General features: G+C 42.2%; 1 protein-coding gene across 1 annotated transcript; it reads right to left on the reverse strand.

The window, feature by feature from the left end:
- Positions 1-488: 488 nt before the first annotated feature.
- On the reverse strand, positions 489-18,162 carry CRKL (CRK like proto-oncogene, adaptor protein). The gene is made up of 3 exons (XM_084217266.1): positions 17,366-18,162; positions 13,764-14,226; positions 489-5,142 (listed from the first exon to the last, which is right to left on the reverse strand). Exons 1-3 carry the CDS (start codon positions 17,677-17,679, stop codon positions 5,008-5,010), a joined length of 912 nt encoding a protein of 303 aa, XP_084073392.1. The 5' UTR covers positions 17,680-18,162; the 3' UTR covers positions 489-5,007.
- Positions 18,163-20,185: the final 2,023 nt, after the last annotated feature.

Here is a 20,185-nt window from a genome sequence, read left to right on the forward strand (position 1 = left end):
TAGGTGTATTTACTACTGGTGTAAGCTCCAACAGACACCTCTGGGTATGTCTAAAAGGGTGTTTGACATCACACCAGTTTAGAAAGAAAACCTTTTAAATAAATCAGTGAGAAACTGATGAACCCAGCTGACCCCAGCTTGCACTAAAAAATAGGAGCCTTGTGCTGCCTGTTGTTGGATTGAAGTAACTGAACTACTTTGGATTTGCACTTGTGGAAGCCTGAATGCAGGTAAGACAAATAAACCCAGCCTGAGTTACTGCTTGCTTCCTTTTAGTTTTTGCTTTTTAGCCTGAAACATGATTACCAAGCCCACTGAATGTATCTGACCTATTCTTATCTTTAAAACGCAACTTGCCAAATGTGGCTATTTGATGATAAGACACTATGCAGAGTTGGCTATGAATGTTTATTAACATCACATGGAAATCTGTACTCCAGAGAAGACAAACATGAGGCTGTCACCATACCTACAGAGTCCAGGGAACCAATACAAGCTTTGCAGGCTTCTCCTTCGCAGCAGTTGCATGGGTGATGTTCTTCTTAAGTTTTCCTCCTATACAGGATCAGCTCAAGTATCAACACTTTGTTAATGATTTAACTGAAAAAACCCTTTTTAGTTAAGTTACTATTGATCTGGATTCACTGAAAAGGCAGTAGATGACCAGGATGTGGGTTCTGACTTCCAAACACAGATGGTTCTGATGGTTCTGCTGGTTCTGCACCAGCACCTCATGGCAGGGGCCAGAGCTGCAGTCCCTGCTCTCCAGTGCCTGCACAGGTTACACCTTAGTTATTCAACCAATAATAAGTGAAATTCAAACCATTGCATAAACCAGTCATTCTTACAAGCACAGTCAAGGGCATCACAGTAAACAAAAGTTATGGTTTCCAGAGACCCTTAAAGGCCTGGGCCAAAGAGCACAATAAATACAGTGGTGGAGAGCAGGAAGAGCACGGACGTGTCGGGCGCCGGGGCAGAGGAGGCAGTGGGAATCTGTGTCACCAGAGATGCAGCTTTTTCATCTGAACCTCCAGAGCCCAGCAGTATTGTCTGAGAAGAGGCACGAGGATGGAACAGGAGAGTATCATTCAGCCTGGCAACAGCATTTTCTCCTGCTTAATTCTTCCTTTGATTCTGGAAAACTTCAGTTGGCAGGCTCTGTTCACCACAGAACAGGGCATTGTAAGGACAGAGTAAGGGCTTCAACATTCTGCTGTTACTGTTGAGGGTCTCAGACTAAAGACAACAAATAATACTGTAAGTTGAGGCAAGTTTTATTTAGACTGTACAAACAGGGCCTTGGGGAAAAAACACAGTGGCTTGATGTTGGGACCAGTTCTATGAATTAAGTGGAGTAAGAAATCAAAAAGGCACTAATCTTAAGAAAAGACACTCCGTATATTCTAAGAATATAATTCATTTAATACTGTTAATCTTATAGCACAAAAAATAAAACAAGCTATGATCCCCAAAATAAAATTTAAAAGCTTACACTTAATATTATTGCCTGAAGATCATGGTCTTTAAATTACATATTGTGTTTAAAAGTTTACACAGTGAAGACTGTCTCAAATACAAGGCCACCTTTCCCACTGCAATTAATTGTATCCTTGTCCCAAAATACACTTTAACACAAATAAACAGAAAATGACAACTATACAGGAACGCTTTCACTGGTCCCAAAAGGCAGTCTTTTAGGCAGGTCTCACTTTCAAATGCAGGTATTGAGGAAAATGCTTGAAAACTGGACTAGAAAACAAAGGCAGCCCATTCATTCCCAGGATGTTAATACAATATAAAAAATTACTTTACAGGCACATGAAATGGCACAAAGAATGCTGTTTTTCCCTTTACAAAAATAATGCTCAGGCTCTTCAGAGCCTCAACCCAAACAGAATATTCCCTTTTGTTTATTCTTTCCCAATTTGTAAACAATCATGAATTAAATAAGCGCTTATCCAGTGATGGACACTGATTAAAACAGTTTTCATTTAAACTTTCAGACTGGTCAGAGGCTTCAATGTCTATATACACATGTACACAGCAGGAGGAAGCCAAGCCTTTCGTGATAGTTGACTACTGTGGCAACAGGTCATTACACCAGCTCCTAGTTCCAAAGCAAGGACAACTTTAATGGTGCATAGATTGAAGCCATCACTTGTAGGCTCTCATGCTTCATATCAAGGTTACCTTACACGCCCAAGAACATTTACACTGATAAGATTATCACTCAGATTTAAGAGGTTTCATAAAACGACAGCACATGTGTAAGCAAGCGACAAGCAACTGAGATTCCAGAGTCCTTCAAAGAGAAACACACACTGATCCAATGCAGTCTTTATATGAAAATACTTGTCTCATAGTAAAATAGCCAAGACACATTTTGAAGCGAGGTTACAATCAGCTTGGGATGGTCAGTATGCTACATTGAAACCACATTTTACATACCTGAACCACACCGCTGCTACTTGGAGAAACACTGTTCATTCATGGCCTAAAACCAGGTTCACAGAAATTCAAGAATTCTTGTCTTTGCATCAGATACCACTACACACAAATTTTGCATAGTTTTGAAGGTAAAGTACTTTGCTTTTCTGCAGTATTGGAACATAATTAAACCTAAAACAATGTTTGTGGTCAAAGCGTACACCTTATTCAATGAAGGGATGAGTCAAGATGTTTATTTCAGTGAAAAAAAATCAGGTTAAAAGTTATGTTCAAGATTTCAAATCTCACAGTATTTATTTACCACGCAAAGGAAGAATTCTACAATCAGTCTTCTGAAGAGCTGCCTGTAACTAGGTCAGGCCTGAAATAAGATTTCTCTGCAGCAGACTGAGTTTAGTGCAGTTTGTATTCAGAAGATGACTTTCAGTAGTACAATCTGTGTAGTAAATGTGCAGGTATTGTTGGGGCACAGGAAAAACATGACCTTCTTTAGTTAAGAGAACTGCATAGCTTTTCTTTGCAAGACAAAATGTCAATGCCTATTGTCAAGAATTACAGCACCAAACACTTCAGTCAATGCTACTCTACTTCACAGTTAATTTGGTAGTAAAATGCTCTACAAGAACTTCCAGACTGTCAGCCACTTGATCAATACTACAGAAAACAGTTATTAGATGAATGGAGAGACTTCTTTAAACCCTGGCATTTTGAATGTCTGCTTGTGAATGCCATTTCTGCAGTTCTTCAGTGCCTTCCAACGGAGGATCTCATGGCACTCCCACATGAACTACCAACAACATGCTTTTATTAGGATCAAGCAACACAAATCAACAAGAAAACATGCTGGAACTTAAGACAATGTTTATATCATTAGACATTGGTAAGATCTGATGACATTGTGCAGGTGTTTGAAGTTTCTCATTTTGCTACAAACAACAGCCTACCAAAGCTGAAAAATGGGAGCTGCTGTTTTCCTGCCAACTTCCACACTGGACATCTGCCTTAACCAGGCTGTCTGAAAAGGGAGGTTTTGTAGCTGTATCTTTGCAGACATGTATTCTGTTAATTCAATGTTCCATCATTTTGAAAAGAGCATTCCAGTTCACCTACAACACACATTAGAGAAAGGCGGCACAGGATTCCCCTGTGCCTGCGCTTTCGTATCCCGCACCCAGGCTCAGGCTGAGCACCCAGCTGCAGAACAATCACAGCAGGAGAGCTTAGGAGGGCAAAAGCTACACAAAGAGGGAAGGAGCTACACCAGTAACAGACACCTCTGTGGCCTCCTCCAGCCCGAGCATTGTCACATGGAGAACCCAGGCAGCTGGGTCCAATTGACCATTTTCTAGAGGATGCTGAGGGGGAGGGACCTGGGTCACATATAAAACAGAGCCAATGCCTTAGGGAGGGTAAAAGAAAGATGTCAGCATGCAGAGGAGTTGGGATACAAGCAAGGAAAAAGAAGGAAGGGGAAAAAGAAGATGAAAACAGCTCTGGAAGAGAAGCACAGCAACACAGACACCCTGGTAAAAAGGTACTGTGTTTGAAAAGGAGCTTTTGATGAGCTGGGGCTGGTATAGCTAGAAAACTTTGGAGAGAGCAGGGACCTGCAGAGAAATGGATATAAAAGGTTTTAAATGTTTAAATAAGAGGATTTCATTGGTATTTACCAAGTTCTTCTGTCCCATTCCTCTCTCTCCTCATGGCAATCTGATCTGTCTACCAAGTAACAGCTTGATGACAAGCACTTCTGTACTAGTAAAACTGCACTTTCAACACTGCAGAAGAGCTGTATGTAGACCAGACCGACGTGTTTCCCCTTAAAGCTCACTTTCTACAGTTAGTGCTTGCAAAAATCAACAGAAATGCATTAAATATGTCAAAACCAAGTTACAAGTATCAAACCCCTCCTAGGTTTCCTTATAAATAAATGCCTCAGATTCAATGCAGCTCAATCAATGGTTACTTGCATTTAACACACACTGTTTCAGGAAGGTCAACGACAAGCTTAAGAGTTAACAGAAAAGAGCAGTGTCTAATACAACTGCTTAGAACACATAAGCTCCAATTATCGTCCTTTAAAGAAACCATCATTTTATATGTACTACCTTAGGACAGGTAATTTCAAAACTAAATCTTCTTCAGTTCTAAAATTGCATTTTTGTTGTTGCTTTTTGTTGGACAGTAATGCACAAAGTTGCATGTTTGATCTAAGATTAGGGCTCTTCCTACTGAGCAAACCAGAAAAGGTCCATGGAAGTCTCAACAGGAAAGGTTTTTTTCCCATAGCTCTCTGCTATATTCCGGTTCAGTCTTGTCCAGCTTAAGGCCCAAAAAAGTTTTAAAAGTGAAACTAAATTCTGGATGATGTAACTATGATCTGAAGGTCAGGCAGTGACTCAGTACATATTCCAAATGTATATTACAAGAACTGTCAAACTGCAGCAAGCTGGAAAATGGGCAATGCTAGCAATGTGCCATTAAGTCATCATCCCACCTCAAACAATGCTAATGGTAGCCAGGAGAAGGAAGCAGCAGCAACTGGGGCAGAGGGAGTCACTCGTTCTCCTCGGGGTTCTGAGGGTCGAAGAGCTGCACGTGCGTGAACGGGAAGAGCCCCTTGCGCCCGTTGACTTCTCCTTCCCACTGCCCGTTTATGTTCATCCTCGTCACCTTCACGATGTCTCCAACCTGCACAATCAAACAAAAACACTCTTATCATACATGGCTTCTCACCTCTGACACACATCAAATGGACTACAACACAAAGGAGCCCACCATAGGGAAAGAAATCTTGCCCTCTTCTTGGCAGAAGGATCAATTGAAAAGTTACTTTTACTGAATTACAAACCAACACTTTGTTGCTAAACATAATAATGTTGTCTCTGAGACTCTTAATTACATGTATATTTATAAAGATATTGAACAACAACTCTTTTTATAGGAGAGCTTACAGCTTCATGCAACAGTATCTTTAGCTTAGATATAAATTCACATCAGTAAAGCTACCATCAGTGATGAGTCACAACATCCTTTCAAAAGAGCACAGTACTGGGACTGGTTTTAGCAGCAGCTGACCTTAAAGAAATGTAGTTTTTCAAAGAAAGAATCCTAAGGCAAAGAAACCATTACTTGAATCTCTAATTCTGATGATCACATTCTAAGAACCTTCTGTAATTTCTGAAATAATGGTACATTTCCAAGATGGGGAAAAGCAATCTCAAACTTTTTTTTTTTTTTAGTAGTAGTAGGTGTAGATTCTAAGTAGTAGTAGGTGTAGATTCTAATTTTATTTGTGGTTTTCACATCTACTTCCTGTCAAAGCATTTGAAGCAGGAATGGTGACATGTCAGGCCTTTCCTACCATAACTATTCTCTTCCTATCTAGCGGTGGAAAATGAGAGAAGTCTAAGCTATGATCAAGCAAGAAACAACAGCCCAAATGATGATAAATTATACTCTCACTGTTCAACAGCTGTATTTAATCTGGATCAGGACAATTTACAAAGTGAAATATCCAAATTGACAAGAAGCATTTAAGACAAGCTAAATACTCACTCTTCTGAGATGCTTCTGGAGACCTGAACACGTGGTCTGTTACAGCAGCTCTCTGACTTTCCCCCTCCCTTCCTGTTTACTTATTGACTCTATGTGGTAACTACAGTAAATATTAGAAAAGTGACATTAGCAGCTAGAAACTAATTTCACAAAAAGCAGAACCAGCCTATGACCAATGCCCAACAGTTCCTAAATTTCTTTCCCAAACTAGATTCAAGCTCTTTGTAATTGAGTCTCAGTTATCAAACTACTGTTGTGAGATTCAAAGGAAACAAACTTTAATCTTGTTTAAGGAAAACATAGACATTGATACAGTATGCAAAGAAATTTGTCTACATTTTCTAAATAGTATTGGAACTCAGACCAGGTGTAGATAGGCCCTTGCCAACATCCTTAAACTTTTCAGGTGAGATCTGTAAATTTCACGTTAACAAAAAAACCCTGAGTTTACAAAACAATGTGCATGTCACTAGATGATCTGAAGCCCATTCAACCCAGTTACCATGACCTTAACAGGTATTTTTGAAGATCACACAGAAGCAAGAACCCTTAAGTGAAATTTAAGATACTATAATAAACTCATTGGCAGTCACTCACTGTTATGTCTCTTAAAATAAAATTCATTGAACTTTGAAACTATTCTCAGAGATTTAAGCGTTGTGTGTTGCTCTTCCTACTTTTTCTCCACTACTTTGGTTGTCTGTGTCCTGTCTGCCCCCATATCTGAGACTGTCTCACTTGGAACAATTGTAATATTGTGCTTTTGAGAGAGAAGAAAACCCTTTGAACTCCCTTAAATTCTTAGGATGTAACTGAGGCCATTTTACTTTCTTAAATGTACATTTTTATATATGCTGCTCCTAAACTCAAACATGAAGCCAGCATACAGAACTGAGCAGTTAAACACTGCATGTACACACAGAATTCACCCAACTGCCTTTCATGTCTCCAGGGCCTGCTGCAGCATGCTCTGATTGTACATTTGCTAAAAAGCACAATTTGTCAGACTCCTCACTCAAGAAAGCTTTAAATAGTAACAAGATGACCTAAACAGGAACCTTGCAAATGTTTCTTTAGGAAAATGCTGATAAGATCTATAAATACTCAGTGATACATTTGCTACATTTAAATAACCCTTGAAGACGGATCTAAGTTCCAAATTCTAGACCCAACTTGAGGAAGATGCAGCCAATATCACATTTTAAAGCTACTGAGTTGTGTTTTCCCTACACCATAAACCAAACCCACTCTCAAACCCTTTAATCTTAAAAATAATCCTTTGAAACAAAAACGTGGACCTGCATTTTCTGAGAGTCTGACAATGTAATTCTGTTCATGTGCTGTAAAGATCAATCCATTATTCCTTCTGAAGCTCTAGAACAGATATTCTTCAGCTTCGTTCTGAAAGACTTCAACAGTGTGAATAGGTTTGGAAATCTTTGCTTCAGCTGAGTGAAAAGAGTATTTAAAACATGTCTCCTATTGCATGGCAACAAACTGACTGGAGATTAATGATGTGAAATGTCCTTTATGCTGCTGGGTGGGCAAAGCTGCTGCACACCAGCATCTGCCACTAAAGAGAGCTGGCTGACTAAAGCTACTCAAAACATGCTCCCATATGCTGAGAGCCACTGCAATAGTAAATTAATTTGCAATAACATTCTACTATTTTTGAGAGGGCTTTTTTTTCAATGACAGCTGCTGAATATTCTCTTGTGCTATATTATTTTCAAAATGTAGTTTCCCTGAGAAGACTAAATTAAACAGCATGTTGAAATAAGATTTTTGATGGAGGAACCTTGATTCCATGCTAGACTTACTCATGGATCTTACCTTAAAGGCCTTAATTTCAAAAATTTCTAGAAAAATCTGGTCAACTAGTCCCTCTATGTATTTTTCCCCCAAGTAAAAGCATTATTTTGGAAATGCCTTTTAAAGCATGTTAATGCCATTAACACGGTCAGCTGAGGTGCAACCCCCCACTAGAATTATTTAACACACTAATTTTTTTTCTGAGAATTTTTTAAGCCAGTCAGAAGAATTGTCTTATGATTAGGCACAGGACAGAGTCAGGAGACCTGGTTCTATTCTCATCTCTGCCACAAACTTCCTGTATGACTGGACAGCTAACAGCCCTTATCTACAGATGAGGAGAGCACTTCCTTCGACTCAGCATCTCCCAGACCAGTTAATTCAGTTGTGAAGCACACCAGCATCACTGGAATGAAGTATCACTGCTCAAATGAGTAATACTTCTGAAATGCAGCCATTTGGTTACACCCAAGTGATAAAAATCAAAATGTGTTTTAGATAGCATCTTTCATTATGTCCTTGTTAGAGCATGAATTCAAAGCCTTGGGGAAACACAAGCTGTGGAACATGCCAGTCAGAAAGGTTACTTCATTCACTCTAGACTCTTCCATACCTGCCTTCCATTTGAAGCTGATTCATACTCTGCAAAAGGTTTCTTGCATGCCATTTTAGTCAACCAGTTCAAGGGGTTTTACAGATATTCCAACAATTCTATGTTAATAGTGCTATGGCTGATAAAGTTCTGTAATATAAATTTAAGGTGATAAAAATGCATTAAAATTCTAAATCATCATTTTAGCCCACTGGGTCAGTGCTATAGAAAACATTGTTCTCTAGAATCTACAGGGTGTTGAATCTCAGTCATTATCCTAATCAGTGTCACAGCTCACCTTCTCTGGTACACTAACATTGATACCAAACAGTTCCTCAGGCCAGCTGCCTGTCTGGAGAAGGACAGACAAGGTCCCACACAGACAATCCCTGATACCCCACTGTCCCCAAAGGGAGGAGCTCCACAAGAGAGGTAGAGTTCAGCCACTCTGCAAGCAGGCAACAGGAGCTGCTGCTGATTGGAAGATCCAAGGAAGCACCAGGCTAAAAGCATAGCTTAATGACTTAATTATCCTTCACTTCTGATGTTCTGGGCCAGAACGCAGCTGATGCCCAAACTGGAGAACCAAACAGTTCAGAGGAAAAGCTTCATCCATTCTTGAGGCATGAAAGGAGGTTCAAGGGCAACAGAGACATGAGCAAGTGCTAGATGCAATTAATCTGGCCTGACCTAGGAACAGATTAAAACAAAGGAGCCTTCCATTTCACCAAGAGCCAGGGAAATTGTCAGAGTAGGGGCTGCAGCATCAAACAAGTGCTGCTTTTCATTACAGGTGCCAGCCTGTCTCCTTCAGATGAAGCCACTGTCGTACCTGTACAGAATTTGGAGGGTTCACTTTCAGTTCAACAGTTATTGCAACTAAAGCTCCCTGATCAACAATTCACACTACCCAAATATAGGATCAATACTTTGCTTAAAATCCAGACTTTGTGGGTTAGCTGCATTTTAATGGGTAACACAGCAAGGCTAAGTTTCCTTGGCTTAAGAAAAACACAATGCTTGTTGTCTACTGAAAGAAGTAGCCTAATTTCCTAATTAAGAAAGTTCTACTGCTAGCACATTTTGGCCTACTTGTCTCAACTGTCTTTTGAAAAGGGAAAAAGTTAACTGTAACCTAATTGTAACAAGCTCAAGAGAAATATTGTAAGTCAGTTATATAATTATGGTGGATGGATATTTCTTTCACCAAAACATTTCAGTGACAGGTTAACTCTGTACTAGCAAACATACAGATGTATGATTGCTACATCACAAAAAAGGTAAACTACTAAACACTGTAATACTGGCACAAGTCTATAAAATGCCAACACTAGTATAAAAACTTTTAAAAATATACTGCAACTCTTGCTTAAAGAAAAGAATAAATCTTTGAGTCAGTAACACTGCTAAGTCTGGAGATGAACTCTACAACCACTGCTGCCTTCAAAATGAACCATGACACTGAATAGAGCATTTAAGAATCATTTTCTAAGCAAAACAGGTATAAAACTGGTGGCTGCTGCTGGTCTCCCATTGTCTGGCTCCTTACCTTATTTAATTACATTTTATAAGTGAATATAGAATTTGTTGTTCATGCCCTGCTTAGAGCTTGTCAATTTGAAGCAGGGCTTCATTAGCACACTATTTCTAATAGGCTGGCTATATAACTACTACAACTTTTAAAAGGCTGGGAACCTTTCAGGTAGACTTTGCTGTTCTGTATCACAGTAACAGTGGCAAAGAGTCAAATCCATCACCTTCTTCAAGTGTAAGTCCTTTGAACATGGGATGTCCTTCTGGTTTTCCCACAGTAATCAGCAGGATGGAAGAACAGCCATGCATAACCCTGTGGTGCAGAGTTCTGGTCCCAAAGAGCACAGGACACTGTAACCCTGTCTGTCCTTCATAGCCCTTCCTCCAGAGCACCAGAAAGGAAGGAAATAGCCTCTTGGCTAGAAATACACAAGTAAAGAAACAGACCTGGCTCCTCGCTGTTGAGCTTTTCGGTTAGGGGTTGGGTTTGGTGGTTTCTACTTTTATTTTGTAGCTTGCTTGTTTAGTGGTTCGGGTGTTTTTAATGCAGTATCTATCATCAAATTCGACACATATCAGTAATGAAGTTAGTTGTAGTGAGAAGCTACAAACTTCAATCTGTAGAATTTAATGTTCATTAAAAGCATTAAATCTGAACTGCCAAAGTAACTTAATGGACAAGAGCATATGTAAATCTTAAAAATACATGTAATTTCTTGTACGCTTTACTAACTGTTCCCTGGTGCAGGGAGATGCACAAAATTCCATGTACCACCAGCTGTAAGCTTTGAGATAATGTCTACACTTACAAGTACTATTTTAGCCTATAAACAGATTATAATTTAATTTTTCATTTTGGAGAGTAACAGTGGAGTATGTAACACAATAGGATCGAGTCAACACTTATGCAATAGTAACTTCAACAACACCAGAACTGTTACCCAGAGAGGCTGTGACAACAACATTCCTGGAAGTGTCCAAGGCCACACTGGATGGGACTTGGATCCACCTGGGAGAGTGGAAGGTGTCCCTGCCCATGGCAGGGGGTGGGATGAAATGAACTCTAAGGTCCCATCCAACCCAAACCACTCTTTGATTCTGTTAAATAAACTTAGCCCAGCAAAAATAAATGCCCCCTTGACTATCCTACAGAAATAAAATTGTAGCTGCTCTTAAATTGTCACACTTTTAAATTCACCAGTTGAATTAATCTTTATCCAATCTATCAGATCTCATTTCAGATTTTCTGTAGAATAGTCACTTGGTCAGTTACATTTTTCATGTAAGAAATTAAAAAAAAAAAAAGAAAAAGAAAAAAAACTTGCTTATGAAACAAACTTTTCTTTAACAGGCTATAAATTCTTACCTTTCCTTAAAGAAAAATTCTGTCAGCTTCTGTCAACAGTAACAGTGTACAATGGAAACACTGGACTTGCAGGCAGGGACCTTGTCCCATTTTCAAGCTGAACCAAGAAGAATGACACCGCTCCACTTAAAAGGAAGTTGAGCAGATTACTGTGCCATGGCTTTATTTACTCCAGATGCTATTCTCTTCCTTTTAAGTACTGTCTGTGTGCTGACCACACAAGGCTATGGCCAGCAAACAGATATTTTGCTTTCACATTGCTTTATCAGTTGAAATGAGGTGGCACAATCAGTAACCGTGTAATTACACTCACAAGGTGTTCTACCTGTACCAGCTGAACAGCCACTGAGGGCACACCTATTCTGAGGGGGAGAACTGTCAAATAGTATTTTTATGAAAGAACACCATTAACTTCCTTCCTCAAAACAGTCCCATAACCTGTTTTTTTTTGTCTAACACTACTTTCAGTGGTCTTACAAAACAGAAGTTTCAAATGGTTCAGTTTATTTAGTAATGTGTAGAGCCCTCACAAGGCTGGGATTAAATATTTTATCAGGGTCCTGCAAGGGTTTGGCAAACTAAAGGAAAATAATAAAAATAAGCTAATTTTTTTTTGCTTTAAGAATAGCCCATGTGACAAAAAAAATACTGCTATAATGAAGCTGCTAAAGTTCCTTATGCATGGATAGATATGGAGAAGCTGCAATCACTGATTTCAATGGAAATGTAGAGCAGTTCCCAGAATTCTGCTTCTGAAGCCTCTTGAGAAGCCACAGTGTGGATGAGGTACAGTTGCAAAGAAAACAGACTGCATGGGAATACAAAATATGCCACAGTTGAGAGACACAAAAACATGAGGCAGTAAGTGATCAGAGGATGAGAAGAATCTCTCAAACAAAACTTCAGTAATTTGAAGGTTCAAACCAAGTCAAACCTATTTGTGGACCAGAGAATTAATGCTACTGGTATCCTAGAGGAGCTAAACTGATGGGGCTAACTAGGTCACTTAAAGGACAAGTCAGAAAAGTCTGTATGTCAGGACCAACCTTCCAGGTGGTTCTGCTCCCTGCAGCAGTGCAAGTTCCCTGAAGTAATTCCATGACACATTGATAGCATAACAAAATCAATCTCTTGCCTTGCTTTGCTTTCAGAAGCATGAGTAGTTTTGGCAGGAATTTTCTGTACAGTGCAGTTGGCAGTGAATTTACACTTTGTTCTATGACCACTTTCACACACAGTTCACAAATAACAAGCTGCTAGATTTCACAAGACAAAGAAATTCCAGTGATTCATATTTAACTTTTAACGCCACAAGAGTAACCTTAGAAGTCTTACAAATACAGGAATAAAGCAATTAGGGTGAGCACTCTGAATAATGGGAAGTCAAAAATATAACCTTCCAAATTTCAGTTTGAAGTAGCAGCCATAGGTAACAGCTTTAACTTGCAAAGTAACTGAGCAAAAACAACAGGAAAAAGTTGAAAAGTATTTTAAAAACCATTATTATTTTACTTGTTAAAATGTTGCTGCTTTCTATGCTTGTTTGCTCACATGTGTGACTGGAAGTATTGCAGCATGCTCAAATTTCACTTTTTCCAGGTCAGACATTTTTGAATTACAGGTTAATTAGCCTTCAGTATCATCTAAATGAAAAAGTATCAGTATTCTGGATATAGCTTTGAAAAACAACTTCCAATCAATCATTTATTCCAGTTAAACTAGAAGTATGATACGAATTCTTTACTATTTACAGAATAGCACTCTAAAGTTTTACAAGATATCTCTAATAAAAATAAAATTAAAAATGCAATAGCAAGCACAAAACCTTGCAGCACTTCAGAGGTTACGCTACACTCCTCACCTCCAGTTTAGGTGTTAAGGTTTCTTAAATTCTACTTCTGAAAACCAAAGCAAAAGGGACTAGAATATGTCTGATATATTCTGCCCAGATTTTAGCTCTCAGCACAAGATCTTCAATTGCATCTCACAGCTGAGGATCACAAACACCAAGTGTAACAGCCAGCAACCTTTACCTTTCTCTGGAGGATACTACTGTCAGTTCTTAGCCTGGAACTCTACAATGATTAAGGAACCATCTCTTTCCTTCCCCAAGATTAGGTGGAGAAGCAAAGCCATCCTCTCACTAGCACTTCTTCAGCAGGGGTACACTCTTCAGCATGTTACCCTTGTAACATCTGCACAGTCGAACAAGCAAGCAGGGAGGCAAAACACAGGTCCTGAAGTTATTTACTAGGTCACTTTCTCAAAGGAAGTGGTATAGATGAAGCAATTCTTGTGGATATTTCTTCAGAATGTAACCTAACTTCTCAATCCCTCGACATAAATAAGCAGACTCCACACGAAGTCATCCACACCAACTTCACCATAACAATTTTTAGCTTCTTCTTTCACAAGGCAATTGAAAACTCTGAGACTGGAGGAAAAACTTACCTCTAATGCCAGCGCAGTCTTGTCATAAGCACAGGGAACTCTCTTTTGGACAGCTTTGGCATAGACTGGTCCATTCTGTGTGGATGGCAGAGGGTTGATCACTGCTCCAGGTGTGCTGGATACTGAGGGCAGGGGAGTTGCGGTCTGAGGCTGAGCGTAAGCGTGGGCAGGTTCTGGGATACCGTAACTGTTGGAATTCCTGTTCCCATGCTTCCCAACAGAAGGCCTGCCTAGCTTTTCTACATAAGGAACAGGAATCATCCCAATCCGACCCTCCTTGTTTCTGGCACTCCACCACTGTTCTTCTGGCTTCTCTACAATTGCCAGCAACTCGCCCTTTTTAAATGGAAGATCCTCGGCGTCGTTGCCGTGGAAGTCATAGAGAGTCCGAACGTACTCCATGTTTTCTTCTGCCGTGGACATGGCAGGGGCAGATCCAGATCCCATGGGTGGGCTTGGATACCTGAGGATTTGGCAAAAGGAACAGCTATTGGTTTGTATTTCCAGTAACAAAGCTAAGTACCAGGTCTGCAGTAGGATCATCAAATAGAGAAGAGTTACTTACTTGCATTTGTAACAAAATCATTGGCTTGGTAGCACTGTGAGGCATTTCATGACTAACTCACGCTTCTCAATTACTTAAATACCCAAAGTAGCTTCCCTAGAAGCCAAATACAACCTTTCATGGGATGCAGAAAACTGAGAGAAATAATGCAAAATCTTCATCTACCTGTTCTGGATTGTTGTGAAAATAATAGAGTCAAATTAATTGTATAGCTTAAGTTATGAGAGTAATGATACAGAAAACCAAATTAAGAATTAGGACTGTTTGGGTGATTGGGGTGGAAGGGCAATTCATAAAAACGTAGCTGTGAATCTCTCCAAGAGTCCCCTGCCACCTCCAAAGTCATCCAAATAATTTTAACTTCAGGACCCACTTCTAAAGAATTCAGTAAGTAAATGTGAGACTTGAAGCACCATAGAGGAAAAAGGGAACAAAAGTAAGATGGTATGACATCTTCATAAAGACTGTATGAAATACTTGCATCCACTGATAAGAAGGAACTAAGGGAAAAAAAAAAGCAAGCCTTCTATAAATATTCCTTGCCTATGAACCATATTATCTATAATTGTTTATTACTATGTCCATCATTTGTCAAATACAGTCACTTTGTTGTCTGTGTTAATATATAAGATTGTCCATCAAACGAGAATGCTTTCACTATTTTCATCATAAATGTTATACACTTTATTCAGAGCAGCTGTCAAAAAACCTCAGTGGATATAGGCCACAGCAGACACTTATTATCTAAGCTATGAGAGCAAGAATGCATGTCATTAGCCTACTTCAATTCTCTTCTGCCACTTGCAAAATACAATGGAAGTCAAATCCCTGTGATTTTTGCAAGATATGCCAGAAGCCCTGAAGATAAAGATATTCCATCTTTCAGACACCCTGCTGCAGCCAAAGCAGGGGGACAGAGGGAACCCTTCAGGAGCATTGCTCTGCATAAGGAAGAGCTCAGGAACACCAGCAAGGATGGTCAGAGCTTACTACTAGAGATGCAAAACAAACAGAAAGTTTAAAATGGTCCATTTAGAACTGTTTTAAAAGTTTAAGATGTCATCTCCTAGATCTGGGAGTACTGAAGAGCTCTATATAGAAACCACCTTTCAGACTGTACTTCATGAACTTAAAAGAATGAACAGCTTTCAAAAGCACAAGCATCTGTGCCCAGGAAAATGCCAGAGAAATACGAATTAGCATAACAGTTCTGAAGCACATAGCCCTGTTCTAAATGTAGTCCATTACAAATAAAAAAACCAAAAATCTGGAAATGCTACCTTTCATCCTCCCTCTTGCAGCAGGAAGTTACCTTTGCACAGCATTTCAAACCACCAAGTTACCTTTGCACAGCATTTAAAACCACCAACCACATAACTGATTTTTCTAAGATTTCTGATTTTTCAAAGTCATGCTAAGTAAAAACACCTTAGCTGATCCCATTTGTGGCTCTATTAAAGTCAGTTCACTGCAGGTTAGGTCCCATTTGTCTCTGTGCTGAGAGAACAATATGCAACCAAAACCTTGAAAATAAGGTGGCATTAAAATGTTCACAGAACATTTCACACAGGACTCCTCACAAATACCAAGTGTGCAAGTGCAATCAGCTCTTAAGTTCTCAAGTGTTTTGAGAAAGCCCAGCCAGTCGTGGCCATAAATGATTAAGAACACATTTTTGCATGCAGAAAGGTTCAAGAATATCCAGGTTGGAGAACAGATATAAGCACGAAGATTGCTTCAGCACAAGACTGTTTTCCTTCCCAACTCTCCACAAGTTTAAGCATGCATGTAACACTGGGCAGCTCCACTCCTGCAATGGTGGAAGTGATTTTTTTTTTTTTAATCTACCCATCTCTCTAGTCACAATCACTACCAAAAGGCTGCCAGCAGCTTGAAGGGTTCTTGAAGGTTGTGCTTTCTGTCACATTCTGCCCATCACCTGACAGCTTTCAGAATGACTTTTGAACACTTGAGTTTTTCAACCTGACAAGCTATTGTCAATCTTTGACAAGTGACTGTCATTAAGTACTGGTCCATGCCAAGGTTCAATTGTGATTATAAACCTCAAAGTTACTCTTCCCTCCTAAGAACTTGCTAATCTGCAAAACATAGTAAGATATTAAAATGCAGAATTCAGAAGTGAACCAATTTGAATTTATTTTTTAATATGTCACTACTTTTCTCTTATTTAATTTAATTCTATCCAGGAAGCCCAAAAGTTTTGACAAAAGATACTGAGAAAGGTTTTATTAATTAAAAGTAAGGAATATGTTCTAGGGGTCTTCATAAGCAGTTTACTGATGCATGTTGCAGGTATGTCCCATGCTGGGACCAGGACAAAGAAGGAGCTCATAGCTAAGTCACATTTTCCCATCCTCCTAGAACAGCATTTCTCAGTGAAGTGTATGGTATATGCAGATATAGATGAACAGTGCCATAAACAAACTGTGAGAAATAAGTGCTTCACTTTTTTTCTGGTGCAGAAATGCCACTCTAGAAGTTTGGGAAATGCTGCCCTAGAATGTATTAATGCTGACTTAACAGGGCGAAGCAGTCTAATCACATAAAAGCCAGCTCTATTGTAATCATTGTGGGTGCAGGGGCAGACAGCGAACTAAGCTCAGAGGCTGTACTTCCATCGGGGAGGGGACTGGTGAACCAGCTTCTCAACCATCCTTGGAACGGAGACAATGCCAGAAGAAAAGGGTAACACAAAAAGGGTGACGTGCGACCACACCCTCTTTCAAGGCAATTACAGCCCGTGGCAGAGGTACATGGTACCTTCACACACAAGGTCAGCACAGGGACCGTGGACGATTGACTGAAAGAGCAGCACTTTTAATTGTCGGCGAGGTCCAGAGAGTTAAGAAGACCCGGTGTTAGAAACGAATTTATTAGTATTTATTCATAGCATCTACATCCAGTGCCAGGCTCCCGGAGCTACTGGGCAGGACCGTGACACCTTTCCCGGTCGCACCTCCTGGCGCCACTCGGGGCAAAGGTGGCGGTGGGTGTGGCGGGGGCGGGGGACACTCACCTGGGCGCGGGCTCGATGAGGGTGGTGGTGTCCAGGTAGTGGATCTTATAGAACTCCAGCAGGGCGGGCAGGTGCTCGAACTCCTGGTCGCCGATCTTAAAGCGGCGGTTGGGCAGGGAGTTGATGATGTAGTGGGAAACGCGGGAGTTCTCGGACACCGAGAGGACGTAGTCCCCCGGGCAGGTGGACGAGTCCCGCACCAGGAACATGCCGTGCCGCTGCCCTTGCAGCCGCGTCTGCGCCTCCGCCCGGGACACCGGGCCCACGTACCAGCTGGAGCGGTCCGACGAATCGAAACGAGCGGCGGAGGACATGGCTCCGGGCGGGGAAGGGGAAGGAAAGGGAGGAAGGAAGGTGAGGAGCCCGAAGGCCCAGGCGGAGGAAGAGACCCGGAGGAGGCCTGGGCAGAGAGGCCTGGGAGGTGGAGCGGGCTGGGGGCGAGGGGGAAGCGGCTCGTGGCTAGTCCGGGAGAAAGGAAACCCAGGGAAAGGGGGATCAGGGAGAAGGAAGCTCCGCGCCGCCGGAGGCGAAGGGCCGAGCAGCGGCTGGGGTGGGGCTGGCCAGACGCGGCGCGCAGGGCCCCCGAGTCTCCCTCAGCGGCGGGGTGTGCAGGGCATCCTTCCCGCCTCTCTCAGGCCTGCGGCGGGCCCGGCCAGGCGGGTGACGAAGAGCAGCGGCGGCTGACACGGCCAGGCGGCCCGAGAAGGCGGCGAGCGGAGCCGGCTCGGCTCGGGGCGGGACGGGCAGGCAGAAGCGCCGGGCGCCGCGTCCTCCCGCGGGTTCCTCCCCTCGCGAGCCGAGCTCCCAAAATGGCGGCTGCGCCGGGCCGCGCGAACGCTCCCAGACACCGCCCCGCGCACGCGCCATGGCGGCGGCGGCAGCGCGGGGCCGCGCCCGCCTCAGGGGCCGGGCGGAGGCAGGCGGCGGGGCTGGGCGGGGGGATCGTGCCCCGGTGCCGCTCCTCGGAGTCCGGGGGAGCGGGAGAGCCGCCCCTTCCCCATTTCTCCGCGCCAGTCACTCAGGCCGTCCCCGGCGCACCCCCGGTCGGTGCGGTGAGTGAGGCGGGGGTGACCGCGCGCCTGCAGCATCGAGGGAGCCCTGCCCTGTGAGGGGATGCGGCAGGCGCGCTTTGACACGGGTCATCCCCAGAAAATCCCCAGCCCTTGGCTTTAAGGTATCTGAGGGGGACCCTCCATCTTCTCCCCATCGTTCTCGGCACGTTCTCCCTGCTCGGTGCCGCCCAGCCCCAGGCTTTGCTCCTCGGGCCGCTCTCCCTGCTCCTGCATCTGAGGGGTGCCAGCACCCTGACCCCAGGCGGTTTGCAGGCAGACACCACCTCCCCTGAAGTTTTGCTGGTTTTTACTAGTTAATTAATTTTCTTTTAAGGAACAAAACGGCCCGCTGTGATAATCATCTCTGATCTCGAGATAATTTCCTACGTGCTCTAAGGGGCCGTTTCCTGCCTCTTCGTAGCCTTGTTCCCAGATAACGGGGTCAAAGCCCGGCGTGGCCCAGGCGGGAGGGAAGATGGTGTCGCAGCCGCTGAAGAGGAAGGAAGCCCCGGAAAGGACTCAGCAGGGCTCGGGGGCAGCGCTTGGCACATGGTGCGGATGAGCTGTTTGAATTTGAGAGGGAGGGAGGGAGGGAGGTTGGCGCCGTGAGCCCAGACAGGCACCGAGCCGTGACTCAGTCCCGGGGCGGCAGCGCCGCTCGGCCTGTCCAGCCGCAGCGGGCGAGGGCGCGACGGAATAACGGCGCTGCTCCCCGGAGGTGCAGAAACCTCCGCAAATGGTGCGATTTTAGCTCGGCCTTGTGACTTCGTTCAATTTGTGCTTTTGGTATTCGTTTTGCTTCAGGGCTGGCAACGTGAATTGAAGCAGCGCTTGAAAGAAAAAAAAAAGCCGGTTAAAATGAGAAGTAGATTTAAGACGTCTGTCTTGAAGCTCTTAACTGGACTGTTGTGCAGTGTTATTCCAGCTTTGCTGTCTTTCTTTCATGCTCTGCCTTTTCCAAAAGTTCAGTCATTACAGAGTCATTTTTTTCCTCTTTGTTCCTCATCCTACATTGGCAACCAGTGGCAGCTGAGGTGCCTGGATTGGAACATATGGGCTCTGTCTCTGCAGACATTTAGCAGAGTTCAAATCATCTGAAATGGAAGACTTCTCCAGTGTCATATTTTAGACAAAACCATCCAGGAAAAGTTTCATCATTAAGATGAAAGGATCTTAAAGCAGCCCCTGAATCCATGTGCAGGTATCATTTTACCAGCTGCTGACATACAGCCATCTCCTGGGTGGAAAACAACAGCTGTTAGTCATGTACAGCAAAACAGTGACCTAGAGATGAATAATTACATCTGAAAAGTCACGTCTATGCCAAAAAAATTCATCCATTACTGGGAAATCTTACTTAGTAGCTATACCTCTGATCCATTCCTCCTGGTTTAAATGCTTGTATCTCCCAGTAAGAGTCAGTTTTAAACACCTGTAGACAGGCTACAATAGAATATGAAGGTAATGACGTTTTCTTGTGTCATTTGGACAGATCTGGCTTGCTTTTTGTTTGACCATGGCCAAAATACAGATTAAAAGATAGCAATTGGACTTGCAATAATATGCTAAATAATGTTTAAAAATAATTACAAAAGCTGTAAGTTAGCAGCAGATTTAATGACTCATAATATATAAAAAGGAAAGAAAAATTCCTGCTGGTTCATTTGATTGAATTACAATTTTTGTTAAAATAAAAATCAAAACTACATAGTGATTTTGCCTTCATTTTGTAGAGATAATACTAGAATCTCAAAATAGTTGGGACATG

Source organism: Fringilla coelebs (assembly GCF_963513975.1).
Source record: "Fringilla coelebs genome assembly, chromosome: 17".
In the NCBI taxonomy this organism is placed as follows: Eukaryota; Metazoa; Chordata; class Aves; order Passeriformes; family Fringillidae; genus Fringilla; species Fringilla coelebs.